The sequence below is a fragment of the Oncorhynchus keta genome, unplaced genomic scaffold (assembly GCF_023373465.1).
Source record: "Oncorhynchus keta strain PuntledgeMale-10-30-2019 unplaced genomic scaffold, Oket_V2 Un_contig_1587_pilon_pilon, whole genome shotgun sequence".
Taxonomy (NCBI): Eukaryota; Metazoa; Chordata; class Actinopteri; order Salmoniformes; family Salmonidae; genus Oncorhynchus; species Oncorhynchus keta.
Window position 1 is genome coordinate 125,976 of NW_026279572.1, and position 21,525 is coordinate 147,500.

The 21,525-nt window shown below is 44.5% G+C and overlaps 1 protein-coding gene across 1 annotated transcript in view; it reads left to right on the forward strand.

Annotated features, from left to right (window-relative positions):
• Nucleotides 1–4,703: 4,703 nt before the first annotated feature.
• LOC118364847 (protein naked cuticle homolog 1-like) overlaps nt 4,704–21,525 on the forward strand; it is a 43,412-nt gene continuing 26,590 nt past the window's right edge. Inside the window, exons 1-3 of the mRNA XM_052502564.1 lie at nt 4,704–5,120; nt 5,248–5,280; nt 5,541–5,680. Coding sequence (XP_052358524.1) covers nt 5,096–5,120; nt 5,248–5,280; nt 5,541–5,680 — 198 coding nt within the window. The 5' untranslated portion in view covers nt 4,704–5,095. The remainder of the gene's footprint in view (nt 5,121–5,247; nt 5,281–5,540; nt 5,681–21,525) is intronic.

Sequence of the window (21,525 nt, forward strand, 5' to 3'; positions counted from 1 at the left end):
AAGTGTTGGCTTTGGGGATGACCAGTGAAATATACCTGCTGGAGTGCGTGCTATGGGTGGGTGTTGCTATGGTGACCAGTGAGCTGAGTTGGGCAAGTTGCTGCAGGGGGTACTGAGATGTTGGCCGGGGTAGGGGTAGCCAGTTGGAAAGCATGGCCAGCCGTAGAAAAATGCTAATTGAAATGATCAATTATCGTGGATTTATCAGTGGTGACAATGTTTCCAATCCTCAGTGCAGTGGGCAGCTGGGAGGAGGTGCTATTATTCTCCTGCCTTTCTAAGGTCTTCGAAAGCCAAGTTAACAAACAGATTACCGACCATTTCGACTCTGGCTTCCGACTCTGTCAATCACCACATTGACAGACTCATCAGCCTTGGTTTCTCAAATGACTGCCTCGCCTGCTTCACCAACTACTTCTCAGATAGAGTTCAGTATGTCAAATCGGAGGGCCTGTTGTCCGGACCTCTGGCAGTCTCTATGGGGGTGCCGCAGGGTTCAATTCTCGGGCAGACTCTCTTCTCTGTATACATCTATGATGTCACTCTTGCTGCTGGTGATTCTCTGATCCACCTCTACGCAGACGACACCATTCTGTATACTTCTGGCCCTTCTTTGGACACTGTGTTAACAAAACTCCAGACAAGCTTCAATGGCATACAACTCTCCTTCCGGGGCCTCCAACTGCTCTTAAATGCAAGTAAAACTAAATGCATGCTCTTCAACCATTCGCTGCCCTTCACCTGCCTGCCCGTCCAGCATCACTACTCTGGACAGTTCTGACTTAGAATATATGGACAACTACAAATACCTAGGTGTCTGGTTAGACTGTAAACTCTCCTTCCAGACTCACATTAAGCATCTCCAATCCAAAATTAAATCTAGAATCGGCTTTCTATTTCGCAACAAAGCATCCTTCACTCATGCTGCCAAACATACCCTTGTAAAACTGAATATCAAATCAAATCAAATCAAATGTATTTATATAGCCCTTCGTACATCAGCTGATATCTCAAAGTGCTGTACAGAAACCCAGCCTAAAACCCCAAACAGCAAGCAATGCAGGTGTAGAAGCACGGTGGCTCTGAAAAACTCCCTAGAAAGGCCAAAACCTAGGAAGAAACCTAGAGAGGAACCAGGCTATGTGGGGTGGCCAGTCCTCTTCTGGCTGTGCCAGGTGGAGATTATAACAGAACATGGCCAAGATGTTCAAATGTTCATAAATGACCAGCATGGTCGAATAATAATAAGGCAGAACAGTTGAAACTGGAGCAGCAGCACAGTCAGGTGGACTGGGGACAGCAAGGACTCATCGGGCACGGTCCTAGGGCTCAGGTCCTCCGAGAGAGAGAAAGAAAGAGAGAATTAGAGAGAGCATATGTGGGGTGGCCAGTCCTCTTCTGGCTGTGCCGGGTGGAGATTATAACAGAACATGGCCAAGATGTTCAAATGTTCATAAATGACAAGCATGGTCGAATAATAGTAAGGCAGAACAGTTGAAACTGGAGCAGCAGCATGGCCAGGTGGACTGGGGACAGCAAGGAGTCATCATGTCAGGTAGTCCTGGGGCATGGTCCTAGGGCTCAGGTCCTCCGAGAGAGAGAAAGAAAGAGATGAGGAGAGAATTAGAGAACGCACACTTAGATTCACACAGGACACCGAATAGGACAGGAGAAGTACTCCAGATATAACAAACTGACCCTAGCCCCCGACACATAAACTACTGCAGCATAAATACTGGAGGCTGAGACAGGAGGGGTCAGGAGACACTGTGGCCCCATATCCTACCGATCCTCGATTTTGGTGTTGTGATTTACAAAATAGCCTCCAACACTCAACAAATTGGATACAGTATATGATAGTGCCATTCATTTTGTCACCAAAGCCCCATATACTACCCACCACTCCGACCTATAAGCTCTCGTTGGCTGGCCTTCGCTTCATACTCGTCGCCAAACCCATTGGCTCCAGGTCATCTACAAGTCTTTGCTTGGTAAAGCTCCGCCCTATCTCAGCTCACTGGTCACCATAGCAGCACCCACCCGTAGCACGCGCTCCAGCAGGTATATTTCACTGGTCACTCCCAAAGCCAATTTCTCCTTTGGCCGCCTTTCCTTACAGTTCTCTGCTGCCAATGACTGGAATGAACTGCAAAAATCACTGAAGCTGGAGACTCATATCTCCCTCACTAACTTTAAGCACCAGCTGTCAGAGCAGCTCACAGATCACTGCACCTGTCCATAGCCCATCTGTAAATAGCCCATCCAACTACCTCATCCCCATACTGTATTTATTAATTTATATTGCACCTTTGCACACCAGTATCTCTACTTGCACATTCATCTTCTGCACAGCTATCACTCCAGTGTTTAATTGCTTGTTTAACTGTAATTACCTCGCCACCATGGCCTATATATTGCCTTACCTCCCTTATCTTACCTCATTTGCACACACTGTATATAGACTTTTTCTACTGTATTATTGATTGTATGTTTGTTTACTCCATGTGTAACTCTGTGTTGTTGTATGTTTCGAACTGCTTTGCTTTTTCTTGGCCAGGTTGCAGTTGTAAATGAGAACTTGTTCTCAACTAGCCTACCTGGTTAAATAAAGGTGAAATAAAAAATGTAAAAACATAAGTCAACAAATGAGAGGGCTGGGGAATGGGAGTGGAGCTAACTGGGGAATGGGAGTGGAGCTAACTGGGGAATGGGAGTGGAGCTAACTGGGGAATGGGAGTGGAGCTAACTGGGGAATGGGAGTGGAGCTAACTGGGGAATGGGAGTGGAGCTAACTGGGGAATGGGAGTGGAGCTAACTGGGGAATGGGCCTGGGTTAACTTCTACATCACCAGAGGAATAGAGGAGGAGTAAGATAAGTGTACGGCTAAAGGCTATAAGAACTGGCTGTCTAGTGCGTTCGGAAAGTGACATATGTTCCAAAACACCATAAAGTGTAGCATGATGACCTTCAGTTATTGTCATCAGATCTACACTCTTGTAGCCTGAATTAATTTATGTGTCTTGCTGACAAATGTATATTATTTGTGAAAAGAAAAGTTGGGAGTCCTGAAAAGGGGCTGAAATACGGGACTCAAATACAGCTGTGTCTGTCCCGAGCTCATCTGCTGCAATACGGGACTCAAATACAGCTGTGTCTGTCCCGAGCTCATCTGCTGCAATACGGGACTCAAATACAGCTGTGTCTGTCCCGAGCTCATCTGCTGCAATACGGGACTCAAATACAGCTGTGTCTGTCCCGAGCTCATCTGCTGCAATACAGGACTCAAATACAGCTGTGTCTGTCCCGAGCTCATCTGCTGCAATACGGGACTCAAATACAGCTGTGTCTGTCCCGAGCTCATCTGCTGCAATACGGGACTCAAATACAGCTGTGTCTGTCCCGAGCTCATCTGCTGAAATACGGGACTCAAATACAGCTGTGTCTGTCCCGAGCCCATCTGTGTGGGAAACTGTGAGGGCCCAGTTGAAACAATGTTGCAAGTTTGCTGGACCCAGTTGATACTGTTGCAAGTTTGCTTGTGAAAGCTCAAGACAGACAGATAGGGGGAGTAGAAAGATGTGATTGAAAGAACCTGAACCAACTGCCACTTGTTTAAACCATAACATAGGTGTGGGGTGTTGATTTAATTTGGAATAAGCTTTTAATTTCATATTTACCACTGCATCAATACAACATTGCATTTTAAACAAGTAGGAGAGTGATTAAATTAGAGACCCCCCAAAGTTAGACTTTTGTTGCATTAAGGGGAGCTCATGTCTCATTCGGAGGTCTGAGCCCCCCCTGCCTCCCGTAATTCGCACACTGTCCAGGCATGTGGGTTGGTGGTGCAGGTGGCTGCATGGCTTGGTAGATCTAAACTTCTGCAGGAGGCTGACCAGGCCTGTAAACTTAAACATATCCTTGACTGTTATAGAGGCCCGGGATAATTTAGGGGCCATTACACTTGGGCCACGTGGGAGCCATCCTGTGAAATTGTGCGCTTTTTTTGTTAAAGCAATAATTGTCTTTTTTTTGTAAGACCTTGAACAAATTTCAAAGTTGTATGGGACTTCATGAGATTTTAAATGTAGCTAGTATTATATACATAAAAAAATGTGATGTGTCTCAAAACTGTGCTTCAACAGGCTCATCTAGTATTTTTGTGTTTTTTTTGTAGTCCCTTGACGAAGGCCATGCAGCCGAAACGCGTCGTTTAAAAAAGAAACGTTGTGTCTATTGAACATGCCATACTAATAAAGGCATTTTAATTAATTATATGAAGAGTGCTTTGGTCCTCCTTTCTTTTTGAGGCTCATATAGTATGTTGTAAAATGTCTGAAGGGCATTTATGGTTTATCAAATGTATGCCCCAAATGAGTTTGTCTTGTGTTTATTTTAGTTTTAAAACTGGGATCACAAAGTGTTCCATAAGTGCCATAAATATTATAAGTTGTATTCTATAAATATTAGTTTGTGTTTTTTCAGGACTCTCTCCCACCGTGTGAACTATGAAAAAAATGTGTAAACAAGTTATTATAGGTAGCAATTAATCCAACCGTTTGTATGATTCATAAAATATTATGTTTGCGTGTCTATCAATCAAATAACTGTTTTTATTCATTATTTTTTTATCGTCCTGCGAAATATCCTTTAAAGCGCTATTGCGCTGCTCTTCGACCACTGCGCCTACTTGGCTGGCTGGGAATGGTGGTAGTGGTGACGGGGGCTGCTGCATTGCTGCTCTTTTTATATTTGGAAACTCCGAAAGAATCTCAGCTGGCTCTCATGTGCCGCCTTCGTCCAATAAAACAGAAGAGGGCCTGCCTGCAAATCGACTAATCTTGGGCGAGGTGTCAATCATGTTCATTCAGCGGTTGAAGTGCGGGTTTTGGTAACCGCCTCCTTTACGCTTGGAAGGGAGACGAAGGAGGGAGCTTTCTTCGGATCAAAGGCTGGTGTGGCGCTGTTGCCGTAGGATGTGCAGAGTGCAGCCTGCTGCTTTCTTTACGGACGCTTCTTGTATCGTCTGGATATCTCTGATTTCTGGATTATAAATACATTTGATGGTTTTCAATCCCAACTCAATGCAGAGAAATGGGTAAACTTCACTCGAAACATGGTAAGATATGATGTTTTACCGAAAAATGCCACCCCAAATCGTTGATTTGAATGCTCACTTGCGATAATACTTTTGAGTAATGCCTATCTTTATGTTCTCTGTTTCTCTCGACAATTGTCCCGAAAAGCTGCGATTTGTAAACCGAGGGAAAGTCCGGAGGGTGAGTAGCCCACAGGCCTAGATTTAGGACAGGCTATACATTCGTTGTCTATATTTGTTGAAAATATACATTGTTAAAAGTATGTCCAGTCTATCATACCATTTATCCATGCACCAATAATGACCGAATCGTTGACAACATCAGACGAAGTCAAGAAAATTATGAAAAAAAGCACAATGCTGAAGAAATATGTTACATTGTAACCTACCCGTAACATGTTTGTTTATATTGCAATAACGCACATTTTCTGTTGATTTCAGGCGACAGTTTTGTAGTTAATGCCTGTTTGGCAAGGAAAGGAATTGACGATTGGCTCGTGAAACAGAAATACTATTGCACGGGTTCGCGGCTTGAGCAACAGGACTGTCACCACACGAATAAGTGCGGCTTGTCTACTCGGGTAAGTTTTTTTTTTTTTTAAAGTTTAAAGAAATTATTATGATAACAATCTTGTTTTTGAAAATCTCAGTTTGATGTTGATACAATGAAGCCTGGACGGTCCTAACTTTCTTAGCTTCCCTTTCGAGGCTTGGCCAAGGCTGCATTTATTTTTACTAGTCTAAAGTTTAACTGAGTTTATCGGTTGTTTCGAATTAAGCAAATACAATAGTAGATTCTCAGTCACCTTATTGCAATACACCAATGGAACGATCATACCTGATAAATAGCCAACCAAATCTTCAGTTGCCTGCTTAATTTCTCTCAATTCTGCTTTTGACAGACCTATTCAATGACATTCTCAAGAAATGTTTCTTATTTCTATTTTTTCTGTGCATCATGCAGAAGTTGAAAAGACAACCATAAGTGTTGTAAAAAGAAAGTAGCAGTGTGTTTAGTTATAGGCTAGTTGAGGGAAAGTTATAGGCTAGACTAATAATCTCAATTAAAAAATGGTAAATTATTGATAATATAAAGCTGACATCACACGAATAGTTTGCATATGTATTGTTTTGTTTGATTAGATAATCTTAATTTGTTTTGTTGGCTAGACAACATAGATAGACATTCTTGACTCTCATTGAATGCAGTGGCACATTAGAAGTCTCATGCAGGTGTGGCAAGATAAAAGCTGCTATTCAAAATTCAGTGTCCAAGAAGAGGAAGAAGTTTGTGATCTGTGAAATTCTTATCAGTGTTAATTTCAGTCCATTGCAAACAGTTTATAAGGATGTGTGTTTTGTGACTCTGGAGAATAAAAGTGTGACATGTTATCACAATGACATGGCTGTTGACAGTACACACTTGGCCCCATATACATGATAGACCAAATATTTAAGAGGGAGAACATTGTAGAATTGTGTTTAAACCTCTCTCTATTAACAAATATCTTTCCCACAGCACTTTTCAGTCTTTCAGCCATGTTTGTTTCAACATACAGTACAAAACAGCATATTCTGGTACAACTTTTTACAAAAGGAGCCCTGACTTGCTACACACTGCTTTTGTTGGTAACTGTCTTATCATCAGACACTTTGGTGCATGGGAACAAATGTCACACCACCAAGAACAGATGCTGCTAAAGTTTATACTCTAGGTAATAGATCACGGCTGAGTTGAAAGCATTGCAGTCTGACAGACCGGTGACAGGGCTGCATTGAAAGGCTAGGATAGAGGTGGTGGAGGTCATGTCTGTTTCAGATTTGTCATCCCGGTAAACACACAGTGGGTGTATCCCAAATGGCACCCGATATCCTATATAGTGCACTACTTTTAACCAGAGCCCACTGGTCAAAAGTAGTGCACTATATAGTGAATAGGGTGCCATTTGGCACGTAACCTGTGTTGTCGAGAGGAGAAATCCTTTTTTGGAAAAGCTTCAGAGGAGCCGGGTGTAAGCCTCTGGTTAGGGATGCTCACTTCTCAAAGGCAGCATTTTTGAGGATTGAGAGCTCATCAAAAAATCCACCAGGACTTTTCCACTTCTCAGCTACTGAGCTCACTTAGCCCACTGGAACAGAGGGAAGCTAATACACTCTGTCCAGCAAAGTGGCCATCATGTTGTGACCACAGACATACCACCATTAGGATGTTTACATGCTACATTTGATGCTGCAGTTGTGTTCAATGAGAATCATGTCACACTATTTCATGGACATTGCATTTCTAGTGAGCTGCTCATGCTTGTGTGCATGAAAAGCCTTGTGTTAACTGAATGAGAGGTGTTCTAACCGTTTGCCGTTGTTTCTCTGGTTGGATTATCCCAAGCATGTATTACCTCAGCACTTTGACGCTTTGGCAATGCACACAAAGCCATGTATCTAAACTGAATCTTTTATGTGATTGCATATGGCTCGTTTTGCGTTGCTTCTTCTGATTTATCATGTCATTATCATAAGGAAGTGACCGATAGCAGCGCATACCAGACCAGTCTGGTTCATTTCATTTAAATGTCTCTGGTATGAGGAAGACACAGGGATATGCTGGTGAGGAGCCAAGTCAAGGACTCCTGCAGGGAGTGACAATCATCACGCTGGCAAAATAAAGTACACAGTTGTTGTGAAGGTGAGAGGCTCTGTTAGCCCAGGGAGGGCTACGAGAAAAGCAGCGGGCTGAGATTTTTATGACTTATGCCCAGTTTGTATTGAAGTGCAAGTGATCAAGTGTAGCACTGAGTGCCGTGATGGGGTCAGCCTCAGGTCTGCTTGTTGCATTCACATGGTGTCAAAGCCACTAAGCCTGACATGCTGTCAGGCCTCTAATAAACATCTTCATATTGTAATCGGACCCTCCTTATGACATCATCATCTGGGTAGGAAGGGGTTTGGTGTTCTGTTCCGTGTAGTGTAGCAGCTCTCTGGGCACAGTTAGGGTATCCATGGGCCCTCTTCAGTTCAGCAGACTCACCAGAGGGCATTGTGGGATACATGTGAAAGGGTGGGATTGTTTTGTGGAGCTCTTTTTCATTCCCCAGATGGTGTGAAATGATATTTGACCGGGATGTAAAAGGAACCCCACTAAAAAAGTTGGATGGTTTTGAACAATTTGGGCTCGCAGTTTTCTGTTTTATAAATGACTTAATTCTATCTGCCTAATGGCTATCACAGCGCTGCGGGAAAATTAATAGAATAAGGCGAAATGTGTTCCTGACATCAATATTTATTTGGATGCTTTTCCCTTTGTTTTTTCCCCTTCAAAAAAGTAGTCTTTCGAACCTGAAATATTTCATTGTAAAGTTTTGGGTATTTTGTTTGTTTGCTTTGACATGGCAGTTCATGTGTTGTTTATTTAGGGACCATTTGGCATTGTAGATTTTTTTATTTTTTTATTTTTTTATTTTAAAACAGCTAAGTATGACAATGCTTGAAATTACATTATATTTTTTTAAATAGTGAGATATTTACTAGCATATGTCTTTATAAATTATCTATAACTTAACCTTATCATGAAGTGTTAGTATTACAAAACTTGGCAGGATGTTTGTGGAAGTTACTGCTTTCCATAAGTTATAGTAAATACCCTAACCCCATAGCACTGTCAAATGAAAAGGGGCTAAAACCTTAGCTAGGTGAGAATGCAATGCAAACAACCCTCTTAGCCTTTTAAAAGCAGCCCATGTTGTATAGGATACATATACTTTCGAGGCCGTTCTTTTTGCCTCCCGGCTGAACTGGGGTCCCGGAGAATGTGGGTCAGATGGTGGCAGCAGCGGGGAGTCTGAGACTGGAATCCTTTTGATCTGAAACCTCCCAAACCAAACTATCATATTCTTTAAGGGAGAGAGGGGATTACTGCCATAGCCTACCTCCGTTAAAATGAAATGCCCGTTTATGGAACATGTTTGTTTTGTAGAGCTGATTATATTAGCACGGCTGTTATCATTGGTTGAGGTATATATGCATTGAGTTGTGTTATGTGGTAGGGGGAGAGATAGGAAGAGGAGAGACTCCAGAGTCAACTTTTCTTGCATATAGATTTAGTGCATATAGATGATTTTAACTCGTTCGTATGTATTATTTGAAATCACAATGTAAGTTAACAGAGCTATTTTATGTGGAACTGAGCAGTAAGGACCGCTGGTATTGTCATGTGAGGTCCACAACAGGTGAGCTGGGTACATGTTCTCTCCAGACTATGGCCCTTTAAAGATATAATCCACATTAGGGGAAACAGCGCCACTTTTTGCCCCAGTGCCTTTGTTATTGTTTTTGTTTAGTTGACAACCGGAGGTGAGCAGCATCCAAATGAAATGAGCAGTTTGGGGGAAAAAATTGCACTACTTAATCTGCAGTTCTATCACACGTGCAATAATGTCTGAGGGGGAAAAAACTGTTTGTTCTTCGCAGTAACTTCTTTGTTGGTGTGTTATCCCAAACAGATGTGTCAGTTTCACCACTAAGGATTCCAGCTTTAATTCTGACTCTAAGCAGTTTGTTTTTTACTATGCTGTGTTTATCTCCCATAACGTTTTGTAATTTAGATGATTAAGAAGAAGTAGAGAATTCAACAGTTTATGATTTGGCAGTTCCAATGCCTGTCTGGTTTGTTGGGTCTTAACAAGTCTCTTAGCCCGGGTGTTGAAGGTCTCCTGCCCTCCCTGGTCTTCTCCTGTCCTCTTTAGGCAGTGTTATGAGTTGTACCCTAAGCCAGCGGTCTGTCTAGGGAATTTGCAATGTGCTGAAAGCAAATTGCAAAGAATTCATTTGATGATTTGTTAAGGCTTTTTCCCCCACACCCTTGCCAAGTAACTTTCCTCCTCCCTAAAGCCCCCCCGTCCCAGCTCTCTCCTTTCCTATTTTCCCTCTCAGGCTCCATCTGTTTCTTGTGTTTACCCTGTGGCCTTGCCTGGTTGTTGCTGATGAAATTAGACTGCATTTGAAGTGGGCCAGGGAGGTGGATATATAGAGGCCCCCTCTGTGAGACCTAACCCTCTGTGTAGTAAAAGGAAGCCCCCAGTGATGCTACTGCTGGAGTCTCCAAACCCCTGCTCTGAGCTGACAATTCCAAAGCACATTTTCAAAACCTTCCATCTAAGGTTTAGGTTCTAAACCCATACAAAACTGGGACAAAATATCTTAACGTACATCTGACAACTAACAGCATTCCGAAATGAATCTCAGAGTAGAACTTCTGCCCAAATCCCTGTGTTTCTCACTGGGTGCCAGCGCTCTGATTTTTGAAGTAAAGCTTTTAAATGTGCTACCCTCAGCCTCTGAGTCTGATAAAAGACATGGCTGGGCTTCTTTTCTTACTACTTCTCCTGTAGTGTTTTTTCTATTGTCTTCGCAAAAGCACAGGGTCCTTGTCTCAGTGCTGAATGCACCTTTCAAATGCAGACTCCTCTCTCCCTTTCTCGCTTTATGTCCTCTCTCTCTCTCGCTTTCTGTCCTCTCCCCATGCCCGAGCTGTTCCCACCAGCCATCTCCCTGTGTGCTGTGAGTGACAGTGTGTCATATGCCCCTCTCCCAATAGGCTGTACCTCTCCACACCCCCCTGGTGTTGGCCTTTGGAAAGGCTGGGAGAAGTTTGGAGTTGTGGTTTAAGAAAAGAAAGTGTTTGCCTTTGGGGAGATGGCTGGGGAGTAGGGGTACATGCACCTGGCTCTGTGTTATTCCAATGAGAATAGAAGAGGAAGTCTTGGGTTGTCGTTTACGTATCTGGGGGACTGGGAGGGAGAGGAGATGGGAGGTGTCATTAATGTCACTTCCCCGGTGTGTCACAGATTATATAGCTGGAGGAATTTCACCCTATGTGACAATGTGAAGCGGATAACCCTCATTGGGTGTTGTGAATGGGACTGCCAGAAATGGTTTTGGTGAAAGGAGATGATAATGATATGCTAAATGAGGTAGAAATCATAATAATAATAATAATAATACACAGACATTAGTACTGTTGGCCCTGTTTACAACTTTCTGTTGTGTGTTATGATACATCTCACATGGTTCGCCATTCATTTTAGGTTGAGTATCTTCACAATATTGTTCATTTTTCTCAGTTTATTGTTGGGTTCCATGTCTGTGATGTTTTGATCTGATTCTTTATATGTGTAAAAATAGTGATTGAGCATGTGAGGTATGGGGGTGTGCAGGAGGGACGGCATGAGACGTGTATGAGGATGTGAGTTATGGGGGTGTGCAGGGGGGACGGCATGAGACGTGTATGAGGATGTGTGTGTGTCTAGGATGGGCTGTCCGGATGCACTCAGGAGATCAAAGCAGTCCCTGGAATGTGCTCTGAATCCCCAAGGATTAGCAGCTGAGATTTGGGCTTTGTTTCTCCAAATATCTGCTCACTGTGGAGCTACAAATATCCCAGGATCAATTGTGTTTATCTTCTCCTCTCTGTTCTCTTATGATGCTTGGCTTTCAGTAGGAGTTGTTTGTATGTTCAGTATGCCAATAGACTCTTTTTGTGTGTGTAATTTTAACACTATGGACCACTGATAGATATTAGTGCTTTTTTTCTCTTTGCCATTTGGTTTGTGACAGAGTTTATAGTTTCCGGTTTTGAGATTCTCATCAATTCGAAAAGCTGTGTACATATTAATTATCAGTGAAAGGCCTAATTAGCAGATTAACCATCTAAATATAGAGCTAATCACGCTGAGATGCTCGCTTCTCTTTATCCTTTTGATGTGTGGATGCATCAGACACAGAACAACAGATCTAGAAAGCAGATGTAGGATCTTAATTTGAGCCAGTTTCCTACAGCAGGAAAATAATCCTGCAGCAAAATGAAATGTGGAATATAATTAATGGTTTTTATTTTTTTTTAGGAGTTGATACATTTTTCATTAGGGAAAATCAAGTCTGAAATTTCAAGACAAACTTTTTAGAAGCATTTTAAAAACTCAAATACACTACAAGTTTGCATTTCCTGCTTTGCAATCAAATTCAGATCCTACATATCTCTGTAAGCTATATCCCCATTTTTGTTTTACACTGGCTGATTGAAAAGGGATGGTCACAGTGTTGGTAGTAATGGATGTTATATGGGACAGGAAGACTTGGTAAAGATGGTGCGTTTGAGGCAGGACCATGTATAGGCTGAGTGGGAGAGAAGGAGAGGGGGAGATTGAGAGGGACAGAAACTCCTGTAGTGGCGTTGGGTTCCACTGAGCATTCCATGTGAAGCTCAGTGCCCGTTTTAATCACACACTTAAAAGGCTCTGCTGAAGTGGCCGTTTTAAGCGTTTAAACCCTGAATAATTCTCTCGTTTGTTTATGTGGTCCCCCAGTGGGTTGCGCTCCGGCCCATGTAGTAAGCACTGAATAATTTGACTGAGCAGTCAAAGTTGCTGCATGTATACAGCTCTTATAAATAGGACAAGATCGTCATCTGAATAAAACTGCAATCACACACACACACAGTCATGCACACACAGACAGGCACAGACACACAGTCAGGCACACACTCTCTCAAAATATTCATTTACTTGTTGATTTAGGATTAGTAACCGCCAAATACCAATTTAGTCTACCTCCACATTTGCATGTTTTCATTAGTAGGATGACGCCAATGATGGTCTACAACTTGGAGTCGTTACTCTCTGCTTCAGACACAGGATGACCACTAGAATCCTGTGGTCACTTGAGTGACTGACTGAGATGGAACAGAGGAAGTGGGGCATAGATAAACATTAAACAGCTCTGGGACCATTGTGGCCTCCTCCTGACAGCCCGGGGGGGTAGGCCCTTCCCTTCCCTTCCCTTCCCATGGCGCCTGGGACCCAGGGTGTGTATTTGGGCCTGGATTGTCTGTTATGGGATGTTTTCGGTCTGGGCTGGAGGGAGCTGGCATGGGTTAGAGGTGGCCTGGATTGTCTGTTAGGGGGATGTTTTCAGTTGAGAGAAACCCAAACACAGGACAGGAGCAGGGGGGCCCAGCTGTAAAGGAAGGCCCTGCTCCCTGCTGCTCTCCGGTGTGTTTATGCTCCACAGGTGCCTGAGTGAGACCCAGAGAGGTGAGGACTTTACCCCACGTCACAGCCTGTCACTGGGTCAGGACGTCCAGGGAGGAGTCCCTGAAGGCCCATTTGACCTGGCTGTTAACCTTAAACCCATTATTCATGCTCAACACAGGCAGAGGAACCTCAACCGGAAGAGTGCTTAACCAGAGATGGAGTTGGTCTGTGTGAACTCTGAATGGAACAGTGTGAAGTGGCCACAGGCTATCAAGCGTTTAACTGTGACTACTGGTTTGTGGGGGTGCGTGGCTGGTTGGTTCTTCATCCATGGTCTCTGATTATATTGCCCAGATTTGTTTTTGTTGGTTTGTGTATGCATGTGGTGTACCTGTGTGGATGATGAGGGCAGCTGGGGGAATCTCCTGAGGGCTAATGCCAGTGCTCAGGGGACAGGGATGAGTGTGTAGGAACATCCAGGGGCCTGAGCTGTAGGCCTCCCCACCAGGCAGATGTTAACATATGCCTCACTGTCTTGCCTCTGCTACCCCATTTCAACTCTAATAGCACAACTGTAATTACTAAACACTGTAACATCTATGGGTCATTTCCGTTCCAGAAGCTTGTGTTCTTCTAGCTTAAGTGTTCCCAGCCATTGGACTGTGGTGGGCCGAGCTTAAGTGTACCCAGCCATTGGACTGTGGTGGGCCGAGCTTAAGTGTACCCAGCCATTGGACTGTGGTGGGCCGAGCTTAAGTGTACCCAGCCATTGGACTGTGGTGGGCCGAGCTTAAGTGTTCCCAGCCATTGGACTGTGGTGGGCCGAGCTTAAGTTGTATCCCTCTCTGAGGTACACCTGGGGCAGATGGAAATACTGTTTCAAATGCAGTGTGTCGTTCACCTCCTCCTTCTGAGTGAGCTATCTATGAAACGGTTCTGCTTTAACTTTCTGCTGCACTATCAGTGGAACCTCACAGATTTTGAAATCTGTGAGTGAAATACAGGGGTTGCCTGAAGGGGGTGGAAGTGGAACAAACTGACGGTGCCGATTCATATTTGATGCTTCAAAGCCAATCCGCCTGTATGCCGTCGGTGTGATACTTTCACTTGAGATTATGAAGCCGCTGCTAATGCTACACATTTCCCAAGAGCTTTGAAACCAACAAAAGTGAGAGGTTCAATGACAGTTCTGGATTCTGTGAGTGGGGTGCTCAGAGATTTTGTTTTGTTCCTTCCTGTTTGAGTGCCCGTTTCCTGATTGGTTTGTCACTGTGTGCTTGCAGGGAATTCAGTCAAGCACAAGCGTGAACAACATGCTCCACCAAAGTTCATTATCATGACTGACAGCTAACCCTGACCACTAGTTCTGGTTAGAGCTATGAATAGAAACCCTTAAACCTGCCACTGGCACCAGAGTGCTCTCTGGAGTTGGAAGTGCTTATTTCTGCCCCTGTGTTTATTTGCTAAGTTGAGAAGTTGTCTGTAATTAGAAATAATGTTTGTGTAAAGTTTTTTTTAAGTTCAACATGTGAGAGATGGGTTTTTATGTAGTTACATATGACGTGGACTAGGGAGGGTGTCTGTCTGGACTGGGCTGAAAAAGTCCTCCTATAGGCTCTAATAAAGTCTGTGTGGTCTAAGGTGTGGTGACTCTGTCTTCCAGGTCTCTGGGTTCCTTCTCATGTCAACCTTAGAAATTGTTCACCTAAACCTCATTCCACCTATGTCCTAGGTTTAAAAACAAGACACCTATATCTGGAAGTGGCTGTGAATGGTCCCTTTAGACAATGTCTTGGGACATTGAAAGAAGGGCAGTCTGGCAGTCTGAAGGGCAGTCAGTGCAGGTGTAGGCCCAGATGTCATTTCCTGACAAGGTAGAGAACAGAGGTGTGTTTAGATGGATATCTCCCCAGTGCCCTGTCTGTGGTGAGAGGCTGAAGTGCCTGTCACTTTCTACTTCCCCTGAGGGCTGTAGACCCCCTCCCTCCCACATTCTGAACCGGCGTCTGAACCCACACATACCCCATACAGCACCGTCTCCTAAACCAACTCATGATACTTCAACTAATTACTAAGACCTCCTAGACACACTGTGTCAAGCCCTCTGGAACGCATACAGCTCTCGCTCTCTGCTGCTGCTTGGCAGGATAGCTAGATGGTTCCAAAGAGCTCCATCATTTCCTGTGTGGAGATGAGAGGTATGTGATTGCAGTTTTATCCCCCAAACGACCTTCAAACAGAGATGAAGTGTAACACCGTCTCTGCTGCCTATACGGCTCCTCTCCCCTCATCTCTTCCATTCTTAAGAAATGTGCTCCACTTCACTCTGCATTCAAAGACAAGGGCTATAACATAGTGATTTGCTACTCTTGGCAGACTGGGCCACCTGTAAATCAAGGCCAAGTGACAAGCAGTCTCCATTCCTTTCCAATCCCGGCTCCCCTTGGGAATGGAGGCTTTCTCCCAGAGGGTTCATCATGGCTGGGCTGGCTGGCGGAGAATGTGTTCGAGAGAGTGAAGAACAAACAACATTGTAAATACAACCCATATTTATGTTTATTTATTTTCCCTTTTGTACTATTTGCACGTCGTTACAACACTGTACATAGCGCTAATATGACATTTGAATTGTCTCTGATCCTTTGAAACGTTTAATGTTTACTGTTCATCTATTTCACATGCTTTGGCAATGTAAACATATGTTTCCCATGCCAATAAAGCCCATTGAATTGAGAGCGAGAGAGCAGTCCACCTGGAGTTCATATGGTCTATCTACTGTATCTCCATGAACACCTTCTCTGCTGCTGGGCTGAGGGGAACCAACCACAGAATAATGCAGCCATTTTCTCCTCTCTGTGAGACACTTGTTTGATAAACAGCCTGATAAAAGCTAATTGGTGTGGTTACATATTTTTCAAAGCCCTAATAAATACCTTGCTTTATGCCTTGAGAAACAGGCAGGTGACAGTGGTGTGTGTTACTGAAGGGGTTAGCAAGCTAGCAGAGCTGTAAAAGATTATCTTTGCAGGTGTAAAGGTTTTGTAAATGGGTTATTAAAGCGTTGGCTAACTTCACACATGAACCACAGAGGGAAGGAGGGAGATTAGCTCAAATCAGCATGTTTCTGAAGTACAGAAATGAGGGCTGTAAATCTCCACTAATATTCTACTGAGTCTTTTAGGGGGAAGCCTTTGATGTGGATGAGGTAATGTGATCAGCAATGTTTGCAATGTTAATCTGACTTGGTGAAAATGAATGATGGGCAGGTCGTGTACAATCGGACTATTAAAAACCAGAGCCAGTCATTAGGGGAGGTGTCTTCTGGGGGGCTGTCAACAGAGCTGGATTCATGTAGACGGGCACACATGCAAGCAGGCACGCCAACGTTCATGCACACACGCACACAATTTTCTCTCTCCATGCCCATGAGTTAAATCTGGGATCCAAAGGCATCATATTCGTTATGCAGTTGGTCTGCACAGACACACCAAATGTCACTAAACATACCAGCATGAATCCATGAGGTTGGACACCACAGCTCCTCCAATCACAGAACTTTTCCCCCCTTCCCAGTGTTTGCGAGAGGAGCGAGCTGTCTGTGTGACCTGTCCAGTTAACTAGAGATAAGATGGTAAGCCCGCTGGCATGCATCCTTCCAGGCCCCTCCACCTCTCCTATCCAGCCCAGCGTACCCATCACCGAGCCCTGGTGCTGCTCACTGCATACCATACACATCATAAGGCAGCTTCCTCCAACCTGACAGGCTGACTGACTGCTGACGAATCCCCAGCCTGTGTCTATAATTTCCTTCCTGGGTCACAGGCAGGAAGGGAAGACAAGTGGGTGTGCTGTGAGTAAGCAGTGTCAGGCATGGGGCCGCAGAGTCTGCACCGTAACCTCGCCGACTGCAATGAAGGTGTCTGGTCCACTCTGCTCCTTCAGAAGTGTCCAATTAGCCACCGTCATCCTCCGACCGTCTAGCATGGTGTTTCAAACGGGGGACCTGGAGTTCAGTCAGTGAGTTGTAATGGTCCAGTTAGAGTTCAAGGAAACATTCTTTGTTTCCTTGAGGGTTTTATCTGATCAGACTGGATTTGGCTCACAAGTTGAAAAGGACCTCAAGATCAAACCTCTGATTGCCTTGACATGCTTTGATCTCAGCAAAAACATTTAGTTGTGTATCAAATAGCATTGTAAAAGAACAGATATGTCTCTTTTCTTGGCATGGCAAATGGCCTCTCCTCTGATTTTATGCAGTTATGCATAATAAAGATCTATGATGTTGGAGTCCGTCCAAGTATCTATGGAGGGAACCCAAGAAATACCTCAAAGATGTTTTTGCCCGAGAGGATAGGCTCTTCACAGTTGAACAACAGAACAGGTCTCTCTAGTTCTGGTTCATAGTTCTACATGCAGACACCTACATTTATGTTTACTCAAAACACACACATGCACAGAGATGGCTGTTGATCTAACAGATGTGTTGCACAATAATTCTGTCTGCTTTCTCCCCCGGTAGATGTGTCTTTGTCTCCTGCCAGGTTCGCTACGGTATATGATTATCTGAGTTCTTAATTTCAGGTGTGCAAACCGATCCTTTTCGAAGCCATGCTTAGAGGCAGTGCTCCATTCACTACCTCACAACACTTTCTATCTTGGAACTATCTCAAGGCGTTGTGTTTTTGTCGGTACGTGCCGTCTGACTGACTGTTAAATGTCGGGTAGAGACAAGTGAGGAGGAGGAGCGGTTCACATGAAGAACTGAAGCGGAGTCTTGGGTCGTGTTCATTATGGCAGCAGAAAACACAAATTTGCATTTATTATAGGACAAGTCCATGTAGTTCAACCCCATTTGACTCAGTTTTCAACCTAGTTCGAAGCTGGTGTCTGATGCCTTCTGTTTTTCCAAACAGTACCACACAATTAAAAGGGTCACTGCACTTCTAACTCTCTGATCCAGATCCTCCTTCTCAAGGATATAGTCGCAGCACCAGACCCAAACCTTTGAACCAGCCTCCGGAGAGTCTCAGTTTACTCTGTTGGGGGCAGAGAGGGGAGGGGCATTTCCTCTCCAGGTCCTGCTTCTGTAACACTACACCTTAAGCTCATGTGCAGCCCTAAAACCAATATACGTTTTGTTGTTTTAGTTCGGCAATGTCTTGGCTTTAAAAACAAGCATTTTTAGTTGATTTCTTTAATTTATGAATTTAATTTATATATATATTTTTCAGATGTTAGCAATGGTATGTTTTTCTTTAGGTTATTCATAACCCTGTCTTGACTCTGACATGTGGCCATGGCTGAGAGGAGCTTAGTTTCTGTAGACCGATATCACCCGGACAATTTTTACACTTAAAACACCTTTCCTTTTTTAAAACCTGGGCTCCCAAATGGTGCAGCAGTCTAAGGCACTGCATCCCAGTGCTAGAGGTGTCACTACAGACACCCTGGTTCATATCCAGGCTGTATCACAACCGGCTGTGATCTAGAGTCCCATAGGGCGGCTCACAATTTGCCCAGCGTCGTCTGGGTTTGGCTGGTGTAGGCCATCATTGTAAATAAGAATTTGTTCTTAACTGACTTGCCTAACTAAATAAAGGTTACATTTCCTCTTGGTTTTGGGTAAGGCCTATGGGCTGTGATCCTGTGTCTCTCTGTCAAAAGGACCAAGCAGGCCTAACAGACAGACAACCAGACAAACATGGCCACCAACCATTCCCTCGTTCTCCCCTCTCTCTCGTCTTCCTCACATTCCCTAAAAGCCTTCCATGTGTTGTTTCCCTCCCTGCCTGGCATCATGGGCCTGTCTTGCTCCAGCCTAAATGCCAGATCTGAAGGTGTTCTCCAGTTCCAGCACTGCCTGGCATCGTGGGCCTGTCTTGCTCCAGCCTAAATGCCAGACCTGAAGGTGTTCTCCAGTTCCAGCACTGCCTGGCATCGTGGGCCTGTCTTGCTCCAGCCTAAATGTCAGACCTGAAGGTGTTCTCCAGTTCCAGCACTGCCTGGCATCATGGGCCTGTCTTGCTCCAGCCTAAATGTCAGACCTGAAGGTGTTCTCCAGTTCCATCACTGCCTGGCATCATGGGCCTGTCTTGCTCCAGCCTAAATGTCAGACCTGAAGGTGTTCTCCAGTTCCAGCACTGCCTGGCATCGTGGGCCTGTCTTGCTCCAGCCTAAATGTCAGACCTGAAGGTGTTCTCCAGTTCCAGCACTGCCTGGCATCGTGGGCCTGTCTTGCTCCAGCCTAAATGTCAGACCTGAAGGTGTTCTCCAGTTCCAGCACTGCCTGGCATCATGGGCCTGCCTTGCTCCAGCCTAAATGTCAGACCTGAAGGTGTTCTCCAGTTCCAGCACTGCCTGGGAGAGCAGAGCAGAGAGCAGCGGGAGACTCCCAACCCAACGCTTCACTCTCATAATGAGATTTTTCCTGGGTTTTGAAGGAGTGCCAGTAACTAGTAACACTGCTCCCGAGGCCTCCGGCTTGCCTCCACCGAGCCCTGCGCCCTGGCTGGCTGGCGCATGATCAGGGGGAGCTGTCGTCGGCCGCCCGCTTAAATTGTCAGGTAGACAGCGTTGAGACCAGTGCCTTGTAGGACTTTCCACAACCCCACACTTACACACGTAAACACACATGGTAGTTACACATGCACTCATACACTGAATGCGCTCACAACCACACGGTCACACACACACACAAACAAACACACACGCACATGCAATTACACACGCACTTATGCGCACACACACTTATGCGCACACACACACACACGGCCCAGTCTGTCTGTGAACACAGTGCCTGGGTAAGGCTGGCGGGCCCCCATGGCAACCTCATGCACTAACTTGCCAAACTTCAGTCAGTCTATGATTTGCTCTTCACCCCAGCAGTCAGTGGTTCCTTGGCTCACTTAAAAACTCTCAATATAACCAATGTTAGTTCTTAAATATTATTATTTGTAAATACGCAAATCTGGGTTTTCCTTTTATTTTCCCTTTTTCAAATCCATATTAATGTGTCTCATTGACGTGGGTCCGCCATTTTGATTCAAAGGCCAAATCAAACAACCCTAGTTGACGGAGCGGGCAGCCTGTCCAGTACTGATGTAGCTAGGTGGGATGCTGTAATGCAGCATAGTCACACTGTGTTCCTGTCTTGTGCTGCTCTAGGAATAAATCACTTTCTGTGAAGGGGCTTTAACAACTTTAAAACACACTGGGGCCATACAATCCTCCATCCTCCAAGCCCAGAAGAGAAAACGCTCTGAAGGGTCTGGCTCCTGTTGAAAGCAAAATGCTTTAAACTTTGGATTCCACAGAACATTAAACATCATGTCTGGAAAAGTGTTTTTGGTGGTCCCAAGCATTGGAGGAAAGAGGCTTGTTCATGTGCTTACAGCATTTCATGATGCTCTGGAGTAGCGCCCAAATACGTTCTGCAGAGCTGGGAAAGTGACACTTCACTGTAGTCTTCGTAAAACCTTCATAAACACTCCATAACACCAGTCGTGAACACAGAAAACAAGCCAAAAAACCTTTTACACGTACAGTATTACGCAATGTTCATCATCTGAGCAATTCATTCTCCTCAACTATTTCTCAAATGAGCAGCTGGGTCTTCACTTTTTTTGTTTTGTATAGAGTTAGACCAGGGAAGTACATTTGATAAGCATATATAGTATGGAAGACTGTTACTGAAGGTATGAACGATACAGGAAAAGGCAGTGTTCATTGAGGTCTACTTGAGATGATCAAAGTGGTGCAGCTCTTGGCCTTGTCCCTGACTCTGTTTGCCTTAAGCTGCACTCCTATTGTGACCCTTGACCCCACATAGGACAAAGGTCACCAGGCAGGCCTGTGATTGGCTCATTGGCCTGACACGACAGGTCAAGATGGATGGCTCTTTTAAGGTCAGCTGATTACCATGCTTATAGCCAGTGGAAAACACGGTCATTGAAGATGAAGAATAAAGGTTGGCTGAACAGAAGATGCAATCACTGAAAAACATTTTAACAATAGTATAAATTCTTCTTTGGTAACGTCACTTGTGTATTGAAGCCCACATTGGCCCTGAGGCTGAGAGGATGAAACAACTTTGAAGTGTGAATTTTTAAATCAGTAAGCATCCTGTGTGAAATCTATCGAGCCAGCCAAGAATCAGCCAAGAATCCACCAATGAACAAAAACAAGTCCTAAACCTTTTTTAGAACCCCCTTAAAGAGGACAGAGGTCACTAGTCAGTATCCCCATTCCCTAATCCTCAAACCTGGGAGCTGTGGGGTCCCTATGAGCTCCCCAGGAAGAAAAGAGCAGTCAGTCCCACAGTAGAGATGGGTGCGGGCCTGAGTGGTGCGGGCCTGAGGGGTGCGGGCATGGGCCAGGTCCTCCATTGATCTAAATGGAGTTGT